This window comes from Epargyreus clarus, unplaced genomic scaffold (genome assembly GCF_041222505.1).
Source record: "Epargyreus clarus isolate Ecla_fem2 unplaced genomic scaffold, WU_Ecla_fem_2.2 ptg000035l, whole genome shotgun sequence".
Taxonomy (NCBI): domain Eukaryota; kingdom Metazoa; phylum Arthropoda; class Insecta; order Lepidoptera; family Hesperiidae; genus Epargyreus; species Epargyreus clarus.
In genome coordinates this window covers 1,758,131-1,781,370 of record NW_027332240.1, presented here as the reverse complement: position 1 = coordinate 1,781,370, position 23,240 = coordinate 1,758,131, and the positions used below count along the sequence as shown (strand labels likewise).

Genomic DNA, 23,240 nt, shown 5'->3' with positions numbered 1-23,240 from the left:
TATACTCTTAAGATTTTCTTTGTTCAATCCTGGAATGTGGGAGAACCGTCTTCTTAGTTGAATTACAAAGACACTACCTCATTAAAATGTGCCCCATGAGACTAGTGTATTACCACCATCCTTCCCGTGGTTGCTGGCCGGAAGGTTCAACCTTTTACCACTTGCAACCCTGAAAGTCCACTTTTGCTTCTTACGATAGGCAAAGGTACATCATCAACCTCGTCCCACTGCTGGGTACAGGAAAATCCTCCCAAAATGAGAGGAATTAGGTCATAGCCAATTTATAGAATATCCAACGTGCTGGTCCAGTGTAAATTGGTAGACTTCACATATCCAGGCTTTTTTAATAATCTCAAGTATGCAAGTTTCAAGAGTATGATCAAGTAGATACAGTGAGACAGTCTAACTTAGTTTTTAAAGTTCATAAAGCATGGGAAGCATTGGGAAGGTGGTTCGACTCGCCTAATAACAGCAGTGTTAGCTGCTGTGTTCCGTTTTGAAGGGTGTGGTACGGGAGACATACTTTTCCGAGGCGTTCCAGCTAAGTCCTCAGGGGTAGCGGCGCATCTGTGGCCAACCTCAGGTAGGTATATCTAATCCTATCCTGGGTTGATTACTGATGTTCATGGGCGGCAGTAGCCACTTACCATCAGGTGGACTGCATGCTCGTCTGCTACTCCTATATAAAAAAATGTATGACCGACTTTAAGTAGGACTCGAATTCTACTTCCGCTTAATTAATAAATTCCTATGAATGGTAGTGGTAATGGTAGTATACTTCAATTTAATACACACCCCTTCACAAGTTATTCTCGGTCTAATGTCAACCGTTTTAATTTTATTGTGTTCGTGTCCAACCGAACGGTTCACCTTGCCCGCAGTCATTTTCCATTTTGTGTTTTTTCTTTTTGCGTAAATGCACTAACGCGGCTATAAAAAGCTAAAAAGCTTTGTTCGTTTGTATTAGTAATGCTATAAATAAAATATCGTAAGTTTATCTTTTAAGCAAGTATTGGAAATTTCCTTGTATTGATTATAGACTTTCAAAGTAAAGATTAATATTGAATGACTTAATCATTGTTTGTGGTTAAATTTCTCATGTGCTTCAAAAATTCGTTAAATCATCGGTTACAGTTGTTACAATAACAAAGTTAAACCTTGCTGGTGGAGGCCTTAGAGTTGTTTGAAAAAAATCAAATGATAAATCGTATATTCCTCCAGAGTAGAGATTTGTGGAATATGTGTCTTTGAAACAAAACACACAATACTCCTCTCACACCACTCTTATATAAAATATCTAGAATTTCCCTTACCTAAGTTACAAGGTAACTAGAGAAAACTTAACAAATTTCGAAGGGCTCGGTTAGGTCACCTCCCTTTCGTAACTATACTTGTGAAAAGGGGTATTGTGGCAATACCAACAGTAGCACCATTGTGGTGTAGCCGGAAAGTGTTAATTTTTACACCGAGTTAGTATTTAGTATGGCGTTGCGTTGTTTGCACTCAAATTTCTATTAGAATACTGTTTGTGAATTGATTTGGTAACTTCGCAATCCACTTATTTAACCTAAAAACTCACGGTCACATACTGTATCAGTGCCGTGAACACACAAATATACATAACCCACAACACCCAGAGCCTAATTAGGGATATAAATGTATTATTTAAAATTTACCGTACCGATATTTTTCCGCAGAATATCGGTACGGTCGTCAATATTACCACGGTCGCTAGTGTAACTGCAGCGCCACGATGGTGGCCAAAAGATTAGCTATATTAAATAAAATTTTACATCTTAATTCACTAAAATCCACACAACGTACAACTGTGAACACGTTCAAAAGTCCATGCAATAACCAGTTTCGTATTATTCCAGCCGAAACATGACAAAGGGGAGCACAATAACGACTCGGACGATGAGCAAAGCGATCACGATCCGTCGGAGAAAGCCCCGCTCATGGGCAGCACGACGAGCCTCGCTCAGGCGAACAAGAAACCTGAGATAATAGCGAACGTGCCCAAAGTCACGTTCGATGAGAAGACGAGAGAGGCGAAGGTCGACAAGGACGTGGATCGTGATAGAGTTGTTGGACCGCAACCGGTTAAACGAAGAAGTAAGTATCACTCAACAGAAATTTTGGAATAGTTTAGTGTACTCCTGACTCTGCTGCAGAACAAAGCGATCACGATCCACCAAGTAACCGGTTAATAGAAGTCGTAAATATTATACTACACGGACATTCATGTAGTTCGTAGTTTAGTAACATATAGTCAGTTCTGCCGATGAGCACAACGATCACGATCCGACGAAGAAAACCCCGCTCATGGGCAGCACGACGAGCCTCGCTCAGGCGAACAAGAAACCTGAGATAATAGCGAACGTGCCCCAAATCACGTATTTATGATTAAGTAACGTATCATACATAGTAGTTCCTAAAGGGACCCTAAGGATCCTGATCGTGATCGTGACCATAACATTGGCACGGTCCGATCACGATCCATTGAATAAAGCGCGCATGGTTAGCACCAAAGATCCTTATATCCATTATGCGGATTTAATACCTTAACTAGTAGCTGATTAACGGATTTTAAAATCAGACACATAACACTTTTATAATGTTCGATCATATACTTAATTTGGATTTTTTTCTGTTTCCAGGTTCACAGGATTCACCCGTGGTTCTATCAGTACTGGAAGACGTAAAGAGGATCAAAGTCAATAATAATACAAAGGAACCCAACGGTACCGTGGTACAGCAACCGACCAGCCTGTACCCCCACCTATCGGACATAGAAACGGACAATTCTAACACTCAAGAGGAATACTCCGACTGTGGAGGCTCTAGGTGCGGCCACTACGCTCTAGAATGCGTATTCTTCTTCCTGTGCATTTGAATCTCAATGGCGCTGTTTGGTCAAATGTTTGCACAAATGTTTGCCGACCATGACAGACATGTTAGCTTATTTCTGTATTAGAAATATTTGCCTATATCAGTAGTGTGAGTAGTGTCAATTTGGCAATGCTAGTGACAGATTTTCCTATGAGATATCCAAGGGTAGATATATATAAGCTTGAACCATATCGCGGCCATTTTGAATGACGTTTTATCAAAATGGCGTCGTTAATGAATTGTGAGAGGAGTTTTTATATTTGCACAACTTATGTTTAAAAAACATATTTATAAATGTATTGTGACCATGAACGTCGTTATACCAGTGACTGATTTTTTAATTAGAAAAGTGTCCTTAAATATTTCGATCGTGTTGGACCGCCATTTTAGGTGATATTCCTTCAACAAAATGGCGTCGTTGACGAAAAACGTAAACGTTAAATTCATTCATTTTTATACTTATTTGTAACTTAAAAATGTCAAATAAGAATTTGACGACTAGTGACTGATTTTTATATATATTTAAGTGTCAATGATATACTTATGCATGAAGTATAAAAAAAGTTAAATTTAACATCCACATTTATTGAAATTTACTAAACATTTATAAGAAAACATTTCGACCATAGACAAGCAATCGTATTAATAGTATTTATCAAAATGACGTAAAAAATAAGGTTTGAAACATTTCATTATTTAATGATCGACTAACATCTATTTTTATCGTTTACTAAACTTATAATAAAACAGATGACATTGAAATAAAATGGAAATATCCATACAAGTGGCATTTTGCTGACATTTTCATAATAACAAGATAACCTATTCACGGATCTGCTTTTAGCTCTTTGACATGCAAAGAAATGACAAAAAAAAAGTCTATTTCAACTTTAAAATAAAAAAGTTGCAGACTCGCTGTACAAAATATGACCCAAAAGTAATGTTCGCGCTGATTTAAATAATTTACTTATGAAAACGTATCTTCAAAAATTTTTAACAAACTAATACAACCAACTTCTATGTAACAACTTCAATAACTCGTAATTCAAATAAATGTTGGCTTAGTACATATTTCTGAAGTCGGCGCTCAATATGTTTCGTTGGATAACGATGTAAACAGCGTGTCCAACATGAGCGCTGACTTGCTTTGGGAAGTCTGTTAAAAAGAGTTAAAACAATTTTGTAATATTACAATTTATTAAAACAAAAATAAATAAAGAAAAAAACATTAGAATAAGTTTTTTAATGACGGCCATCTTTTGATAAGGGTCCAGCGTAACTGTATTTCTATGTTAATAATTATGTATATAAATATGTATGTATTTTGTAAATAGGCTTGAAGGTTTTTTTGATACTTGTAAAACGAATCCATGAAATTCATTCTTAAATTTCGTGTCTAACATTGAATGAATGCGTAAAAACAGTAGGTTTTTTTTATCGATTTTGCCTTTTTATGGCATTTTGTAAGGGAAAACTGACAAAGCGTGAAATCAGGCATGACGTCATATCGTGGTAATATTACGACACGTTACTTGAAGGCGAAAAAAAGATAAAAAAATATTACGACAAAAAGTAAAAAATTTAAAAAATTTTGAGACTAAAAGTAGTTAAGTCAATTTAGATTTAATTATTTGTGCCTAATTGAAAAATTCTGACTGATTTTCGAATAAGATTTTTGAGCTTTTTTAATAATTTGATGTCTTGTCAAAAATTAGACGTTTTGTCTTAAAAATCCAGAAGGATGTGTCGAAGTGTAATTTATGAATAGCCAGTTGCCTAAATATGATAATATTTTGGTCAAAGAACTGATGATGTATTCACTTTTGAAAATAAAACGGGAGTAACGGATTTAAGAAATTCAAATCTTAAAAAAGAATCTGCTCTTGGTCACATACTAAAATTCCTTGTAAGACTATATAAATGTATATGTTTAAAGTATACAGAGATGTTGAAATTAGTAATTGAATTGACCGGGTATCGAACCCACTCTCCGCATGGTAGACATACCCGTAATTTTGCGACACGCAAATCTAATGTAAAAAATAAATACATAAAGGAGACTTAGACCGAATCTTTTAAATTGATGACGTCGATACTAAACAATACTTAATATTAATCCTAAATTATTGACTAATATTATAAATGAAAATATGAGCTTGTATCTTTGTTATCCTTTCACGCCTCAACCGCCTAACCGCATAAGGGCTCGTACACAAAACTGGGACGCGATGCGATGCGAATTCGCAACGCGACACGTATTGCTGCGATGCGATTTCGTGCGGCAAGGCGTCTCCCAGGGTGACCATTCTTTCGACGACCGTCAACCGTACTGAACGTATTTTGAGAACTACGTCGTGACATGGATCGCAAAAAGAAGTGTGCACTTTTGTTATTAACAAGAGTAACAAAGAAGATTTTGGGTTCATCCATTTATCATATATCATTTATTTCATATACGTCCCAAAGAATTGGGTGCTCCTCAATTAGTAATATAAAAATATCAACGTCGTACTCTGTCATTTTTACAATAAAGTATACGTCTTCCAACCCAAAAAATACAGGTCCGTGCGTCTTCTCCATTCTCTGTCTCTGAGCGAACTAAAATGGCGTCAACAAGTGTGACGAAATATCGCAAGAATGTGCGATGCGAATCAATTCGCAAGTCCTTGCGATGCGTCGAGGGAGTTCGCAGATTTTTACGATGCATCGCAGTTTTGTGTACGAGCCCTATGGCGGAAAATTTTGGGGTTCAGAAAAGGTCATTGGGTACTTTTTATCCCGAAAAAATAACCTTTTACCGTAAGCGAAGCATGATGTTCCTCATATATGTTTAACGTCTAAATTCCCATACAGTGACGTGAAATCCAACACTCACTTCGCGCAAGTGAATTTCACGACGATTTGTAACTTAACCCTCAGTCGCGAGGGAAAGCGTTACATCTAATGTTACACCGTTTGTACATTTACATTTACGGGTTAGCCTTTTGTTGTAATAGCGGAAATAATTTGACATATCCCTTTCTCCCTCTAACAGTGACACGTGTAGGCAGATAACTGTTAATTGATATATCATCTGTACATTAGTAACTTATGCCCGTTATTAATAATCAATCTCTCCAATTTTTGCCTACATAAGTTTTTGACGAAATTTGATAACGTCTTGTATGAAGAAATCGTTAAATCGACTTCTTTTAAAGACAAAATACTGGATAGATTCGTTATTAATAACAGACAATATGTAATGAGATATTAAAACGATCTTTGATAGGTAAAAGTCGGATAGATTAAATATTTAAAACGGCCGTTAATTTATATATTTACTAGTTTTTGCCCGCGGCTTCACCCGCGTTAATAAATATAACATACTAACTTAGATAAAACTGAAAATTCGTACCTTCAATTTTGCTAAAGATCATCACTTGATCAAATGCATAGTTTACGATTCAATCCTTACTAATATCGATTAAAATAATCAATGTTTTGGGTCCAAAAGATCGACTCGCCGATTAATCGATCTTAGATCGCCATCCCTAGTTCCCGTGGGATTTCCGGGATAAAAACTATCCTATGTCCCTTCTCGGGTCTCAGACTTTTTTTACAAAATTTCATTAAAATCGGTTCAGTGGTTTAGGCGTGAAGAAGAGACAACCAGACAGACAGACAGAGTTACTTTCGGATTTATAATATTAGTAAGGATTAAAACATAATTTACGTGTCCATTTTGATTGACGCGGCTACCTAGTATATGTAGATTTTGGTAGCATACATTTTCTAAACACTACTTATTCAATATATACTTAAATAACTTAATTAATAAGACTGTAATGTTGCCTATAGTAGTTAGGTGTTGTTTTGTATATAATTCGAAATTTAGCTTATACCTATTCACATAGGATTTACTATTTATACTTAATTATAGTAGAAAGTACGTTAAGTTACTTAAGTTATATACTTTAGACTTTTTTTTGATAAATATAGTTTTTGTCACGTATTTCGAGTTTTGAAATCTTTTTGCTTATATGATAAAAAAATATATATTTATAAGCATAAATAAACCTGCAGTGTATGTTATAGAATAACTTTCGGATGGCCTTATGTGTTGCACCTGAAATTAGACATAAAATAAAATTGTTTCTGCTGAATATAGGATGGTAATCATTAGCCAAATGTATACCAAATTTTGGCCAGATAACTTTTTAAATTTTAAAAATATAATCCTGTAAATCGGAACAGCAGTTTTCGAGTTGGAAGACACAAACGGATTAAAAAACTAAATAGATGTGTATTACACATATACCTATAGGGAGAATTTGTTAAATGAGCCTTCAGGTTCAAATCTGAAACTATTCATTTCGTAAAAAAAAACACACCGTATTATTGCATCATCGGATAGTGTCGCTTATAAGGATCAAATTCTGGGAAGTAATGATATATAATAGACTAAAGGAAAAGGCGAATCTTGAATAAAATTACTATTTTACCAAAATTCACCCTGTATGTATACACGATACGATAGACCAGTGATTCAATAAAAAGCCTCAGAATCGAGTCCAGGTTGGGTAAACTCAAAGTATGTAACAAAAACTGTATTATTTTACTTCAGCTATATTTTTATTCTTAAAGATAATCGCACACACTTTCAAGTTGCCAATTTACGTTATAATATAGTTTTTGCTTTTGATACTTTTTATAAATACTTAAATATTAAGTTAAAATATTGTAATGGTCTAACTCATACAATTTTAATCACCTAAATGCATTTCTCTAATAGTAAATTAGCCTAAATATTGACAATATATTAGATTTTTAACCTTTGTAAAATACTACATAGCTACATTTTGTCAAATTTTCAATAAAATGAAATTTAACGTTAAAATCTCATTAGATCTTTAGATTTTTTTTTAAATATATTAAAATAACTATTAAATGTTGTAATAGCATAGATGAAATAATAATTTGATAAACTAGCTATGTCCTTTTAAATATATACTTGCCCTTTGATATATATAAATCTAAATATATAAAAAATAAATCGCATAATTATTTACACACAGACAAAACATTAGTAGATAGATCAATTATTTCTTAAGTTATAATTATCATAAAAATAATTAAGCCTGTTAATTATTTTTTAAAACACAAATTATCACGCACATAGTATTTATATTATTTAACTCAACACACACACATAGGTATATTCACTAACACCCAGACCCAGATGATATTAACCTAATTCTTTACCGGGAGTCGAATCGAGGACCGTCGGGGGTACCCGTTTAGTATTTATAATAGTTACCTTAAGTTTGTACAAGAATAATTTTTACTCGGAACGTTCATAGTTCTCAATTAGTTTTTACGTATGAGTACAATTTTTCATAGAATAAGGTTTAGGTTTTTTTGAAATATACAAAAATATATATTACACAGTTATTTAACATGTATAACTTGTTTTTATAAAGAATTAATTACAAAATTGCAGCTTTTGTATATGTTTCTCGCTCACACGTTATAGAGAACGAGCGAGAGGTAAATATAAATGATGTTATTTTAGATTACATTCTTTATTTAAAGTTATACATAATATTTCCTAATTCACCTATAAATATATGACTCAGTAAACTATAATAGAAAATTATTTATGAAAGATACTTTAAGATCTTAATTAGGTTTTATTTCTTCCTAATTTAGTATTTTTTGTCTTAACTCATTAAGTATACTTTGCATAATTTGCATTTGCATTATACTATTTTGAAAAATAGTCATAATAATTAAAATATACTTGATTAATATCTCGAAATATAAATGCTATATAATTAAAATTAAAAATGTAGATATTCATATGAAGATGACGAAGATAACGAAGGAAATAGAGCGCGCCATTGAGATTTAATATGCACAGAATAATTACATCTTAGAATAGACTGAGTTTGTCGTCTATTCAAGTAGACAAAGCATCTAAATAGACACCTAATCGATACCAATTTTTTCATATAAAATAGTCAGTAAAATAATCCAATGATTCGCTCAAACTGACTTTATATCAGATCTATTTGACAGACGCAGTACCATCTGATGAAAGTTTATATCATGGATAAGGAGTCTATTTTTTTCTTTGTCTGTAACAATTGCCCATAGACTAATAGATGTTTTTTCAGATCTTTTTCAGGTTGCTTAGAAATTTTAAGTTTATTGTCTGTGATAATAGGAACGTTTTTTCTATCGTATACATAATATTTGTAAAAATAAAAATATTAAATCTATTCACTGTGTTTCATTCGCATTGTTTTACTGTGTCACTTTCAGGTTTTTTCAGTGTGCGTTAGATAAATATTCAGTATATAAATAGTTCAGTTATGCCACAAAATTTGAGTTAAGGGCCAACCCTTCAAAAGTTTGACGAAGGTTTGATATTTAAACTTCCTGACCCTAAATTTGAAGTTTATAGCAATCGTCATATAAATAAATAACACTGTATTAGCACAACTATCTTAATGAATCTCTGTTGCACCACGTAAATAAATTAAGTTAGGAGACTATGAAATTCTTCATGAAAGACCATGTTAAAGTTGTTGATTCTTAAAGAAGTTAAATCAGCTTTGTGGTACCCTTTGTTTTACGAGCCTAGAGTCACCACAGCCACAGTTATTTCTACTTAATAACAGCAGTGTTAACCGATACTGTGTTCTGGTTTGAATGATGTAGCAAGGAAGACATACTTTTCAAGTCAAAGCGTAGTCTTCAGGGGGAGGCAACGCATCCGTCGCAACCTTGAGGCAAGAATCAAATATTATCTGGGGTTGATTATAGATGTTCACAGGCAGTAGGCACTTACTATCAGGTGGACTACATACTAATTTAGAGGTCTAGAGGCCTTGGGGCAACAAAGGAGTGGAGGCCCCCTGGCCCCAAATTATTTTCCGAATAAAATGAACAATTTTTTCAGTTGAGTTTTTCAATAAATATATTTGTTGTGAAACGCAGGTAGATTCTTCTAGTATTCATGTTTTTACAAAGTATTGTAGATAAAGGTAAAACAGCGAAAAAAAATATCAAAGGAAAAGATATATATATTTTTTACTAATGTAAATTACTACGGTATTAAAAAAATCCGTCGTTTCTATTGTGGAGGCCCCTCTTTTGTGGAGGCCCCGGGGCTGCCGTCCCGGTTGTCCTCCCTTAAATTCGGCCCTGCGTTTGCTACTGTAGCAGTTTTATAAGAAGGCCGTTTCTAAACGTACAACTCTATCGTAACTGATCGCGTCTGATCGCAATCGTATGACAGTTTTTATGAAAAATCATTTTGAAATGATCCAATAGAAAGTTAAGAATGGCGATCCTATTTGTTTCTCGTTACGATAACTCACGCACTATTTCATGTTATCATTGTAGTATTATATAATATTTTATTCATTTCTTAGAAGATAATGTCATTCGATTGTGGTAACTTCCCGCGACTCGTCAAGTCGCCTCTGGAAGTCGCCACGCACTAAATCATTTTATACAAATAGTCTTAATGTAAAATGGATAGGGTTGTGTACTTTCCATTAACGTTAAGATGCATTATCAAGAATAGTGTTTCTCAAAGTGTACAATAACAGCCCCCGTGGGCGCTGCAGGCCCGCAGGCGGGCGGAGGACTCAGAAAATATTGTGATTAGCGGTTTAGAGGGCAATGGATAGTGATATTCATTCGCCGATTAATTTGAGACACCATTTAAAGTTTTGTTACAGGTTTTTTTTAGTATTTTGAAAGAGCTCAACAGGCTCCGGCCTCGGTTATCATCAACGCCTAACGCTACTATTGTGGTTTTACAATTTTTGGGAGCTCCTATAAAATAATTGATTCTAAACGTATTCTAACGAATCTATCTTATATATAAAATTCTCGTGTCACAATGTTAGTTACCGTACTCCTCCGAAACGGCTTTACCGATTTTCACCAAATTTTATATGCATATTCAGTCTGAGAATCGGTTACTATCTATTTTTCATACACCTAAGATAAGGGTTGTTCACCCCTAACATTTTTTATTTATATGCCAACACAACGTTTGCCGGGTCAGCTAGTATTAGTATAGACGTAACAAACTGTCATGCAAAGGTACTGACGTCGGCTGTATTTTGGAACTAGAAACTTTCTCTGTTTCTGTTATTTTTAAAACTTAAAGTTGAAAACAAGCATGCAGTCCACCTGATAGTAAGAAGTGAACATCTGTAATCAACCTGAGATAAAATTGTTATTTTACCCAGGGCACGCCTCGGATAAGTAAGCCTCCCTTACCACATCCTTGTAACCAGAATATAGCAATGCATAGTACTGCTGTTATTTGGCAGGGGTTCTACCCCTTTCAAAAGGCCTAGTTACAACATCGACATCTGTAAGCTTCTGAAAATGACCTAAGAGCTACGTTAGTATGCTTATTATCTGTATGTGCCAACGAATTATAGATGAGGTCCTGTAAACTAGAAAACAGTTGTAGTACGCTACTACTATGTCTATGACGCAGAAATAGGTGTGGAGAGCAATAGGTATAGACGTAGACGTAGTAGATTATCTTAAACTTTTAATTTAATTACGAATCATGCAAAATCATTGCCTTGGATATTAAATGTATAATTAAGCTAATACTTAGGTAATAGGGCCGCGCAAAACTAGGAATTATTATACTAATAAAAAAGTCGCCAGCCTAAATATATAGCCTATTTCAATCTCATAATTCGCTACAGAACAAGGCATACATACGTTCGAATAACATTACCCTCCGCCATTGCGTAAAATATAACGCCATTGTGATATTTTTTAAGAAAATTTTAGATTTTCGATTATCGATAATGACAACTAATTAATTTGAACATCGTAGAAAAATATGTAGAATCACCACAACTGAAATAAGTTTAAATTAGTGATGTAATAAATAAGTAGACTTAAATAATTTCAAGAATGTTACCGTCCATTGAAACGCACACTGAAAAAACCTTATTATGCACAGTAAAATATTGCGAATGACTTTTACACGCTATTTAAAACACTATGTTAAGAAATAAGTGGCCTACCAGGTTCTATCCAAACTAATAAATTTTCCATTTCATTGTAGTTTGGAGAATATTCCGGAGACTATGAACAAATCCGACAACTGGGCGGAGACATCTTTTGGACGTGAAGTTATGAACGTAAGTAGAAAATTGTTTAAATTTTATATTGGTTTGAATTTTGTTATTTCTGTACAGAGACAGATTACACATAAATAGTACGCCTATACCAAACATATAGCAAGGTTTTATCTTAGTTCATGAAACCATTAAAATATGTTATTTCTGGATTGCAATTGTCACGCAATTTTATTTTGTGGATATTAAGGAGGAGGGATATTAAGGAGGAGGAAGGAGGGTTAGTATTAACCTAAATCTTTATTTGTGAGGTCATAATTTTTGTCCCTCCGCCACCATTTTGAAAAAGGTGTGCGTTTTCACGCTTTATCGGGTAAACTTTTCGTTTGCACATTTTTTTTTAAACATGTAAGGTCTCTTATTGATTTATCTACAATTTTGGATCTATATTTTTGTTGTAGAATCAAAATAACACAGTTAATAACGCAAATAGATTAAAATTTGCCATTGACAATTCTGCATACTAAAAGTTTCAAAGTTCTAAAAAATTTGATAGATTGAGTATTTATAAGGTGGGTTACGCCTTTATATCCAGGTCGTGAAGAAAAACAACGTGAGCTACAAGAAGGCGGTGCGCGAGAGCGACTCCGACGACTCGGAGAGCGGCTGCAACAGCGAGCTGGATGATCTGCTAGACGAGGCGCTGGAGGAGAACGAGGGGCCGACGCCGCCTAAAGTTAACAAGGTTAGCTTGGAAACTTATTTCTTTTCTGTAGTTTCTTTTTTTTATGTGCTGTATAGTCCGCGACAAACTGCTAGTCCGCTCTGAAGTTGTTGCGAGCAGGTATAGTCATACAATTTGCTATGGCGACGCGATTCGTTTCTATATTCAGAGCGGATTAGCAGTTTTACGCGGATTATACTTCAGTACAGATTATTTTTAAAATTTTATGTATCCAATGAGTATAGTACACCAGTTGTAACTGGTGCCGATGGACATCTGTAATCAACAATAAATAAAATATGATGAAAGTCCTAGTAAGGACGTCAGCCGCATATGCGTTGATACCGCTTACTAAACTAATCCCAGTTATTTTTAATCAATCTATCCAACATGTTGCCTATCAAAGATATTTCTGCCTACTAAAATACTGCTCTCTAATTTTGTTTAATTTTTGTTGTCAGTTTACTAGCCACGTTGTTAACTTACTGATAGTTAAACGATCTCTTTACACTCCAATTATAAGGCAGAACTAGAAATAAATGGTGTTTTCTCAAACAAACCACAATAACTACCAATTTACGTTTCTAATCCGAAGGCACCACCGCAACGCCTATATCTGTCCAATAACAGCAGTGCTAAGGACATCTATAACTCTAATCCTATCCTGGAGTGATTACAGATGTCAATGGGCGGTAGTAGCCACCTACCATCAGTTAGCACGCTCGTTCGCAACTACTATATTAAAAAAATATAACTACCTACATAAATTATCTACAAATAGCACTGCAGCCTATCATCAAGTTTCGTGTACCAGGAGAAGGCGCAGTTCAAGTCGCCGCTGAAAGTCCAGCCGGCGACACCGGCGCGACTCGACAGGGGCAACGAGCTGGTGCACAGTGTTAGCTTCTACCGTCGGATGCAGAATGCGGTGAGTGTACGAGTGTAAAGAGGTTGGTGTGATGTAGCGCTGTAGGGATAGATGGCGCTGTTTTCAATCACCAATGTTACGTGATTCACGAGCAATTCCATGTGTCGTAAAATTTGTCTTCACACTACACGATACAGCCAGGATACAATCTTGCAGCTTTGTAACATGGCGCTGATTTTGATAACCATTTCCTATAATAAGTTAATTAAGATTGCGTAACGTATTTTTCTAATATTATGATCTTAAGTTCATGTTACTCATTGCTATTACTGGTCTTTAATTCCCCATAGCTTTGCACAATAAGATCACACAGATTGGTAAAAGGCGACTCTGTATTGCACAATGATGTCAATAGATGGCGTTAATTTCGACAATCGCGGTTCTCAGGCAATGCATAATTCGTCAGAAACTAAAATTTACAGATAGTGTTGAATACCATCTTCAATACTATCTGTACTATAAAATCGATACGACTTTTATGCAAGAGTGTTTTTTGATTTATTTAACACCGTAAACTTTCATGGATACAAATAATATTACTTTACCATAACGACCTACTAATCATTGCATTTATTACCAGTCGAACCCAACCACGCCGGTCCGTATCGTCCGGCACGGCTCGCCGGAGCCGGACGTGCCGGCCACGCCGGAGCAGCCCGCCCACAGCGTCACCACGGTACGGCAGCGGATCAAGGAGCTGCAGAACGAGATCACGAAGCAACAGACCATCATATCCCAGGTAATCACTACAACCACGCCGGTCTGTGTCGTCCGGCAGTCACGCCGGAGCAGCCCGCCCACAGCATCACCACGGTGCGACAGCGGATCAAGGAGCTGCAGAATGAGATCACGAAGCAACAGACCATCATATCTCAGGTAATCAATTGTAGAAACTCGATTATCCTCCTCGGTTATCCGGATTCGCGATTATCCGGACCAACCGCAACCAAGTATGTATGTATATAATGTAAGAAAATATGCATATACGTAAATACATCTTATGTTGGAAAATGTATCTTAATATAATTTCGTGATTACAGGCGAGTCAAGCTCTCAATCTGTGCGCTGCTACAATTGAATTCAGTGGTTCCACTGAACAAGCGGAAGGAGAACGGCTTCTGCTGTTAGCAAGTGAGTGGGCAAAAATTAAAGTTAAATGTCGTTATTTCTATTGTGTTGTTCATCTGCATGAAATTTTGTAATTTCTACCGTTTCAATTTGTCGATGATCTTTATGATTTATTTTATTTAATAAATGACGAGGAGTGGATGGGATGAGGGGGACAGTAACTCCCCAGACACGACCACGTTGTCTAACGGGAAAGTTACACACACATCGATACACACATAAATTGGAAAAATCATATTCAATATTTGTCAACTAAACTATCTAGATTTACATACGCCCTTTATGAATTAAAAAAGGTCACAGATCTAAAAACAGCAAAGTCTGCCTATTACGGATATGCGCATGCTTGGCTCCAATACGGCATAGTACTCTGGGGTAATAGCACAGACACACACAAGGTGTTTACTTTACAAAAAAAATGCATACGAATACTAGCAAACATTAGACAAACAGAAAGTTGCAGAAAACATTTTACCAATTTAAACATATTAACGTTAACATCCATGTACATCCTGGAAACATGCATCTTTGGAAAGAAACATAACAATTTATTTGTCTATTCTATATTGTTCATTCTAAAGAAATGAATAAATATAGCTCACGAAACCCATATAAACTCGCAGTACCACCATCAAGACTGGCTATGTGTGGCTCAGGACCCTACTCCATGTGTGTAAAAATTTATAATAAAATTCCGAAAAATATTCAAAACGAAAACTTGGTACAATTTAAAAATAAACTAAAAAAACTATTAATTACCAAATGTTATTATTCCCTACAAGAGTTTTTCAAATGATTATCAAATGATTTCCTCTATTTAATGATTTCCTTTATTTGATTTTAACCAAATTGACAATTAAATAATATTATTAACATAAGAGACATTCTGACCTATACAAATAATTGACTAATTAACTATTATGATTATTACATTATATTAATTCTTTAAAATAATTGACATGTAAAATTAATTCTATCTCGACAATGTTACAATAGATATAATTTTTTCTATTAATTTTAAAAATTGTTTAATAATGATAAGACATTTCGTGTTAAAAAAATAAATTTGTAAATATTAAATTGCAATACCCTAGCAGGGTGCATGCTTGCACTATACTTAATTTGTAAGACCTATATAATAATAAGCATGAGCAATAAATAATTTGAATTTGAATTTGAAGTCTTCGTTGCAATTTTAAGTATATTTGCTTATATATTACATAAGCCCTACGAAGCTCTAATCTTTGTGACCGTTTCTCCCCAGCCCACCGTCGCCAGGCGTGCGTGCACGAGGCCCAGCGGCTGCAGGTGGAGGGGGCGGGGCCGGCGGCACGTGCCGGCATCGCGGCGCTGCACGTGCACAACCTGCGCGTGCCGCTGCGCAGGGACTACGTGCGCCAGCTGCACGCCGGTACGTAGCACGACACACTGGCTGCATGCCAGTACGTAGCGCGCGCGCATGACGCATGCATGCATAACACACTATAGTCTGATTCATAATTAGGTGTTCAAAATGTAAACAAACAAATGTCACTGTCAAAATTAACAAGAAACAAAAACTTTTAACAATTTCAACAAAAAATGACTTTAACAACTATTACAACACAATTTAACAAACGCGCCATGAAAACGATAAAACATTCAAGTTCGATCACAATCACGATAATTAATAATATCAGCTACGAAACTTAAAAATGACGGCACAAGAAATGTTTTGGATTCCGATTATGTTACCATTATCAAATTTTAATTATCTACCATAAACCTTGTTTTTTATTATTCTTACTGTATGGAACGAAATTGAGGTAATATAAATATTAGAAAATGAAAATTAATCTTAATTTATTTAGATTATTATTTTATTATTGTTGTATTACTTTAATATCGTCAAAAATAAGAAACTACAATTTGAAACGTATTTTCTTGATAGGTCAACACAACACCTTTGTTTACATTTTGAACACCTAATTATGAATCAGACTATAGCTGCATGCGGGTACGTACGCATGCATGCATGTGACGCTGGCGGTCCGCGCTGCATGCCGGTAAGTACGCATACTGGCAACCACCGCGTTGTACGCATACACGACCTGCGCCGATACGTACGTATGCACGCACGCATGCACGACACAGTAGCGGCTCACCGCGCTGCACAACGTTATGCTTGCCATACGCGACATTTACAAGTGGAAGATGACAGTATCTTTTGACGTAGCGTTGCACGGTAGTGCACCAGCAACACAACGTTGGAAGAATCCACATATACCTGCAATTTTGTCTAGGACACCAGACACAAATATCACCGCACATTGCTGGTTTTAACAATATATTCCTCTAATTAGCGCGATTCTCTAACAGCCGTGGAGCACATTAACTTGCTTACAGCATTATGTCCCAGACACTGCTCAGCGGCGTAACTGCGGCGGCAGTTAACTTTAGGTCGACTGCATGCTCGTCTGCTACTCTCATATTATAAAAAAACTCATAACTCAAATAGACTATGTCCTCTCCCACCACCAGACGGCGCGGTCGGCCACCACGCGGTCTGCCTGCTGAAGTGCCGCGATCGAGTATTGGCAACGAGCATGCAACTCACGAAGCCGAACGCGCCGCTCCACTTCCCCGACGAGATCCGCATGGACGGGCTGGCGAGCGACTTCAAGGTGGGTGGGTTGGTAATTGGGAGGGGGAGGGGGGGGGGAGGTATGTTGAGGTTGGCGATGGTATGGTTAAATCCATGTTGGTGATTAACTTAGTTTTCTATCGCTGTCGGTAGATTGCGTTGGTTTTAAATAATTACGTGATTTTTTTTCATGACCAATGCTTTAGATTTTACTCATGATATAGGAAGTCGATCATTACACGCCGTCGTCCTCTTAAAAAATATTATATAACTAAAATCAGAGCCGAACTCCTATAAAATAGGAAGAATTGTCATTTTTATATTACCAACCAACTAAAACTTGCCTTTAAGGACTGATAGACAAACTGCTTAAACTGGTGAGTGTAGACACAGTAAAAATGATTTTTTTAAAAATTCACCCTAAAAAGGTTAAGCAAGAAATGAAAGCTTGATGTTTCTTAGGAAATTTTATTTGTTATACGATATTTTATTTTGATTTTTCAGGTGACCGTGGAGGTGTACTTATTGCAAGCGTCAAAAGAAATTCTGCCGCACGAAGTCAAATATCACATTAGCAGTAAAAAGGTATATTCCGTATAAGAAATATTATGTTTAGTAAAGAAAGTAATAGTGAAGCATTTTCTCCATGGATAAAGTTATAGTTATTTATAAACTAAGAATTTAATAAATAGGAAATCCCAAATAAACAGCTTAACTAGATTTTAATTTGTATTTTTAATTACTGATCAATTTTTAATTTTTCTCATCTCATAGTAGATATGTGTCGTGTAGACAATTATATTATCTTTTCGGGGCCCTCTGAGATCAGGGTCCCTGGATAAAGGCCCCTGTCCCTATGGGGTAAAGACGGGAAATACTATACCTAATGCGGTTAGAGCTCTAACTGTTGTTCATGGACATAAAATAATTTATAAAGTGTATTTCAGGCGAACTCCAAGCTCCTCACGCCGAAATCCAAAGTGTCGGAGCTTAAAGCTCCCCGCGTGCAAAGCCCGGCCGGGCCGCTCTCCGTACGCAGCCCGCAGTTCCAACTGCATGGTTACTGTATATTCGCACTGCAGCAGGCAACTAGGACCACCTTCACACTCAACAAGGTGAGTTTTGTACTGAGATTTTGTTAAGACTTAGCAGACAGACGTGTAGTCGACCTAATGGTAAGTGATTTCACTCCTAAATTCAAATATTGAAGTAGGAAATAAGCAGGCAGCTCACTGAACAACTCCGCATAGGGTTCTATCTGAAGTCTATGACAGATGCGTTGCCACTTGAGGATTAAGATGGTCGCCTTATATGTGAGTCAGCTGGCATCCATATCCTTCCACCGAAACGCGGAACTACTTCAAAGCAGAAATAGGTGTGACGGTGGTGCCTCGTGGGAACATCACACCGGAGAAATCTTTATAAAAAAGTGTTCAAAGGTATGTGAAGACTACCAATGCGCACTTGGCTAATGTGGATGACCATCATCTAATCAGCTTTATTCTGTGAGGAGACCCATGTTTAGCAGTGGGACAGGAGTAGCTTGACTATGATGATGATTATATTATATTGTTTAATTACATTTCAGGTGCCCCACGGCAGCCCGCTGGACGGCTCCATCCACATCGACATCCGCGCTCGGGTCCGTGTGCCTCCCCCGGCGCCGCACGCGGCCTTCCTCACGGCCTTCGACGACGTGTCCGGCCTGGGCGCCTGGCACCGCCGCTGGTTCCAGCTGCAGGCGCCCCGCCTGTCCTACTGGAAGTACCCTGATGACGTGCAGAAGAAGGTATGCGAGAGTATAATCTTCATAGGTTTTAGGAAGTACCCTGATGATGTGCAGAAGAAGGTATTCAGAGTGCAAAAAAAAAATAAAAAAAATAATGGCATTTAAAAAATATGAAAAGGAGAATAATGATTTTTAAAATTAAAAAAGACGGTCCGATCCGTTAGTAGCTTAAGAAAATATTGTAACTGACAATTTGTAAGTGCCACCGTTGGCCTATACAAAATAATTATGAAAAAAATGTTTTAGTATATATTTGTTTTAATATTTTCGTATACACACAAGCGCACGCATACCTATATGTACACACACACACACACACACACACAGAAAGACAGACACACATACACATATAACGCAATTTATTATAGACTTATTTAAAAATGAACTCATTTGTCTGTCAAATCGGCAAAGTAACCGTTGGTTCACTATTGGCAAGAACTAATATTCTGAAAGCATACAATATTCTAAATTTCTATAACATCCAACATCATATTAAGCTGAGACTATTCCTACATTCGCAGATGCCGATCGGCGATATCGACCTAACAACAGTGGTATCAGAGAGGGTCGTGAAAGCCCCCCGGGACCTCTGCGCTCGGCCCAACACGTTACTGCTGGAGTCCTCTGTCCCCGCGGGTTTAGTGTCCCCAGACCCCGCGTCACTAGTCTACGTCAGAGGGGAGAGAGGGGTGCTAAGACGACATCTCCTAGCAGCCGATACTCCGCAAGAGAGGGACGCCTGGCTGCAATGCCTCAATGCGGCGCTGGAGTACGTCAGGTGTACTGCAGCTGATAGTGATGATTGAGGAGTGTGGGGTATCGGGTGGGATTGGACAAGTTGAGAGATTATGTGAGGATGGTACAGGATTAGGATTGTCGAGGAATTGATGCGTTTTTATATGTAACGGGTTATGAGACGTGGTTTTGATTTCTTTGAAACCAAATTATTATTTTATTTATCAGACACAGGATACAACTTGATGCTACGTGCCGCTCTAATGTAGCTAGTCATATTATGACGTACAAATAATATATAAAAATATAGAGTTATTGAAATTTTGGAATTTTCTATAAATCAAAACATATAATGGTCTTTAAATATTTCGATCCGGTTGCGGGGCACTAACTGGAAATATCCCCAATATTTATTAAACTCCAGGAGTTAAAAACGCGTATTGTTATTATCCATTACATATCTAAACATCTTAGTTTTTAATAAGGTATAGACCTGGCCAAATTGCTAGTCCGCTCTGAAGTTGTTGCGAGCAGGTGTAATCGTACAATTTGCTATGGCGACGCGATTCATTTGTATGTTCAGAGTGGACTAGCAGTTTCACGTGGACTATACATGTGTGTCGAGAGATTATGTGAGGATGATTTTGGATTATCATGCAGTTTAGAGAGATTATGTGAGGATGGATATTAGGATTATGTCGTAATTTTGAATGACGAGACGACTTCCCGCAACTCGACCAGAGATGGCGCGACTAGTATATCTGAAACACGCTATTAATTTAAATTCAAGGTCGCTGGCGCAGAAGAATTACAGTTTTCTAAAAAATGGGCATGATGACAGTATTAAAAAATCGAAGAATAAATGATTTACTTAAAAACAATATGTTGAAAGCATTCTCATAAATAGCCCAGTTTTAATAAAAACTTTAGGATTCATTATATTTTCAATAAAATAAAAGTATAAACAAAATAATGCAGTCGGCCATCTTGTCTAAAACGCTAATCGGGGCGAAATGACGTAATTTTTTTGGCGTGTCACCGTATTGCTTGAACTTTTCTATGGGATATTAAAGCGTTTTCGCGCTTAATTCAAAATTTGTTTTAAAAATGCTAATATTTCCGTTAATACTGAATTTATTGCCGAAATAACACGATTTTTGGAATCAGTACATGTACCTACATTATCGAAGGGGAGTTCAAAATTTGTCATCATGCCCATTTATTCAAATTGTATGCACTTGGTTTGATCGAACCCAATATGGAGGTGGATATGCCTCTACAAAAATTGAATATGTAATTAGTTTTAAATAACGGCTTTAATACTGAACATCAAAATAATTCGTATAAATAATAATTATTCAGTACAAAATTTGTTAATGGTCAACCAATGGCGTAACTATAGCTTATGAGTATGGCAAATTCATTGCTTACACCCTAAGAAAGCCCTCACGAATACGTACTTTACTGATTGTTGGTCCTGGCGACCTTTTTAAGGATAATTTGTTTTCGCTAATTTGTACATTTCGCAAATTTTGTATGGTCGATTGACCCCGTGGCAGTTTGTAAGTCATGTCACCCTATAATTACGGCACTGGGGCCACGCGTAGACTATGGCCTAAAACTCTCTCACTCTGAGAGGAGACCTGTGCCCAGCAGTGGGACAGAAAGGAATCGACAACAATTGCCCAATAACTATTAATTTTTCCCACCTGTATTTCAATTTTAACTCCTATTTAAGTTAATATTCACAAATACTGCTCATAAAATGTATTATTAAAATTTATAACAACATTTAATGTAATTTAGATTAAACTCCAATTATAATTTTGAATAACTTCAATAGAATTTTAATACGTATATAATTATTATATATAATTCGTACATAAATATAGTAAATATAGCTTTAAAATAATTATACTGATTTATTTTAGTACTAACATTTAAAAAAAATAATCAAACCGTATAATAATTATTCATGTATACATTGACGTAAGTATTTCATCTAGTTACATTTAATCCGTAAATAATATAATTTTAATTATTTTAACTATCTTTGAAAAAAATCATAGGGTAATTTAATATGTTGTATTTTAAGATGGTTGAATGTCAATAAAATTTGTGTGTGTGTTTGTAACTTTGTTCAAAGTTAAAAGTTGTTTATTTCGAAGTATATTTTCACATTCTGAAATAACAACATTTTTTTTGTTTAATGAATTTGTTTTGTTTATAATTATACAGTCCGACACACTTATGTGTGTGTGCCAGGGGCGCCACTATCTCAGTGCAACACGGAGATTTTATATAGACAAAGAAGTTGCTAATTTTAAACGATAAATTTACCATTTTTAGCATAAATATTACGCTTCTACGTGTAATGTAAAAGTTAATTATTCTAATTCACATAACATGTTATTTCTACAACGTATTTTTTGTAAATTTAACGTAAAAAATCTGTTTCTTTTTGGGACAATTGAAAGATTGCTAATCATTCTATGAACATGGCCATAGATAAATGAAGCATAAATAGAGCTGTTTCCGAATATCGCCCAATGCACAGATTAGTTCACAGATAATAATTTCAATGAATTCTGCACACATTTTAAAAGCATTCCTTATTTTTCCTCAACTTAAATAACCGAAAAAACTAAAATTAGAATGAGGAATATTTTTATGTATAACTTTAGTTTTATGTGTGATGACTGTGTAGCCAGCTATATACTTTAACTAGGTTATATATTATTAATTATTTAGCATTGAAAGCAAGTACCTATTGCAATATGTGTAGTGTGTAATTATGTAATGCTTGTGTACATAAAATCAATTTTATAATAATAAATGTAATGTAACTTTACTTGTCGTTTTATTTGTAATCTCATTTCTAGCATCGATTACCTTATAAAACTGATTTCTAATGCTTCGGTTCTTATTATTTTCTTATCTATATGCTTTCAATATGGACATAAAAATAATATAAAAATATCTAGATCGGAAAAAGTGGATGTGTAATGTACGCACGAAAGATATTGTAACTTATTTGGCGTAAATAATATTCGCATACCGATAGTGGCAATGTAAACATAATAAATACAACTGTTTTCAAACAAAATTTTCAACTTTCAAATATAAAACCCCATGCAACCCCCATAGATTATACACTATAACTAAACCCCATTTGCCCCCCAGTTGCCCATATACTTTTTTTTATAATATAGGAGTAGCAGACGAGCAATCCACCTGATGGTAAGTGGCTACTGACGCCCATGGACATCTGTAATCAACCCCAGATAGGATTAGATATTCATACCTGAGGTCGG

General features: G+C 35.7%; 1 protein-coding gene across 1 annotated transcript in view; it reads left to right on the top strand.

Moving 5' to 3' along the window:
* scra (anillin, actin binding protein) overlaps nt 1-22,777 on the top strand; it is a 68,972-nt gene extending 46,195 nt beyond the window's left edge. Inside the window, exons 9-21 of the mRNA XM_073092061.1 lie at nt 1,878-2,115; nt 2,661-2,847; nt 11,987-12,062; nt 12,595-12,744; nt 13,505-13,651; nt 14,232-14,390; nt 14,692-14,782; nt 16,044-16,190; nt 17,300-17,442; nt 17,907-17,987; nt 18,350-18,517; nt 18,991-19,191; nt 19,713-22,777. Coding sequence (XP_072948162.1) covers nt 1,878-2,115; nt 2,661-2,847; nt 11,987-12,062; nt 12,595-12,744; nt 13,505-13,651; nt 14,232-14,390; nt 14,692-14,782; nt 16,044-16,190; nt 17,300-17,442; nt 17,907-17,987; nt 18,350-18,517; nt 18,991-19,191; nt 19,713-19,997 — 2,073 coding nt within the window. The 3' untranslated portion in view covers nt 19,998-22,777. The remainder of the gene's footprint in view (nt 1-1,877; nt 2,116-2,660; nt 2,848-11,986; nt 12,063-12,594; nt 12,745-13,504; nt 13,652-14,231; nt 14,391-14,691; nt 14,783-16,043; nt 16,191-17,299; nt 17,443-17,906; nt 17,988-18,349; nt 18,518-18,990; nt 19,192-19,712) is intronic.
* Nucleotides 22,778-23,240: the final 463 nt, after the last annotated feature.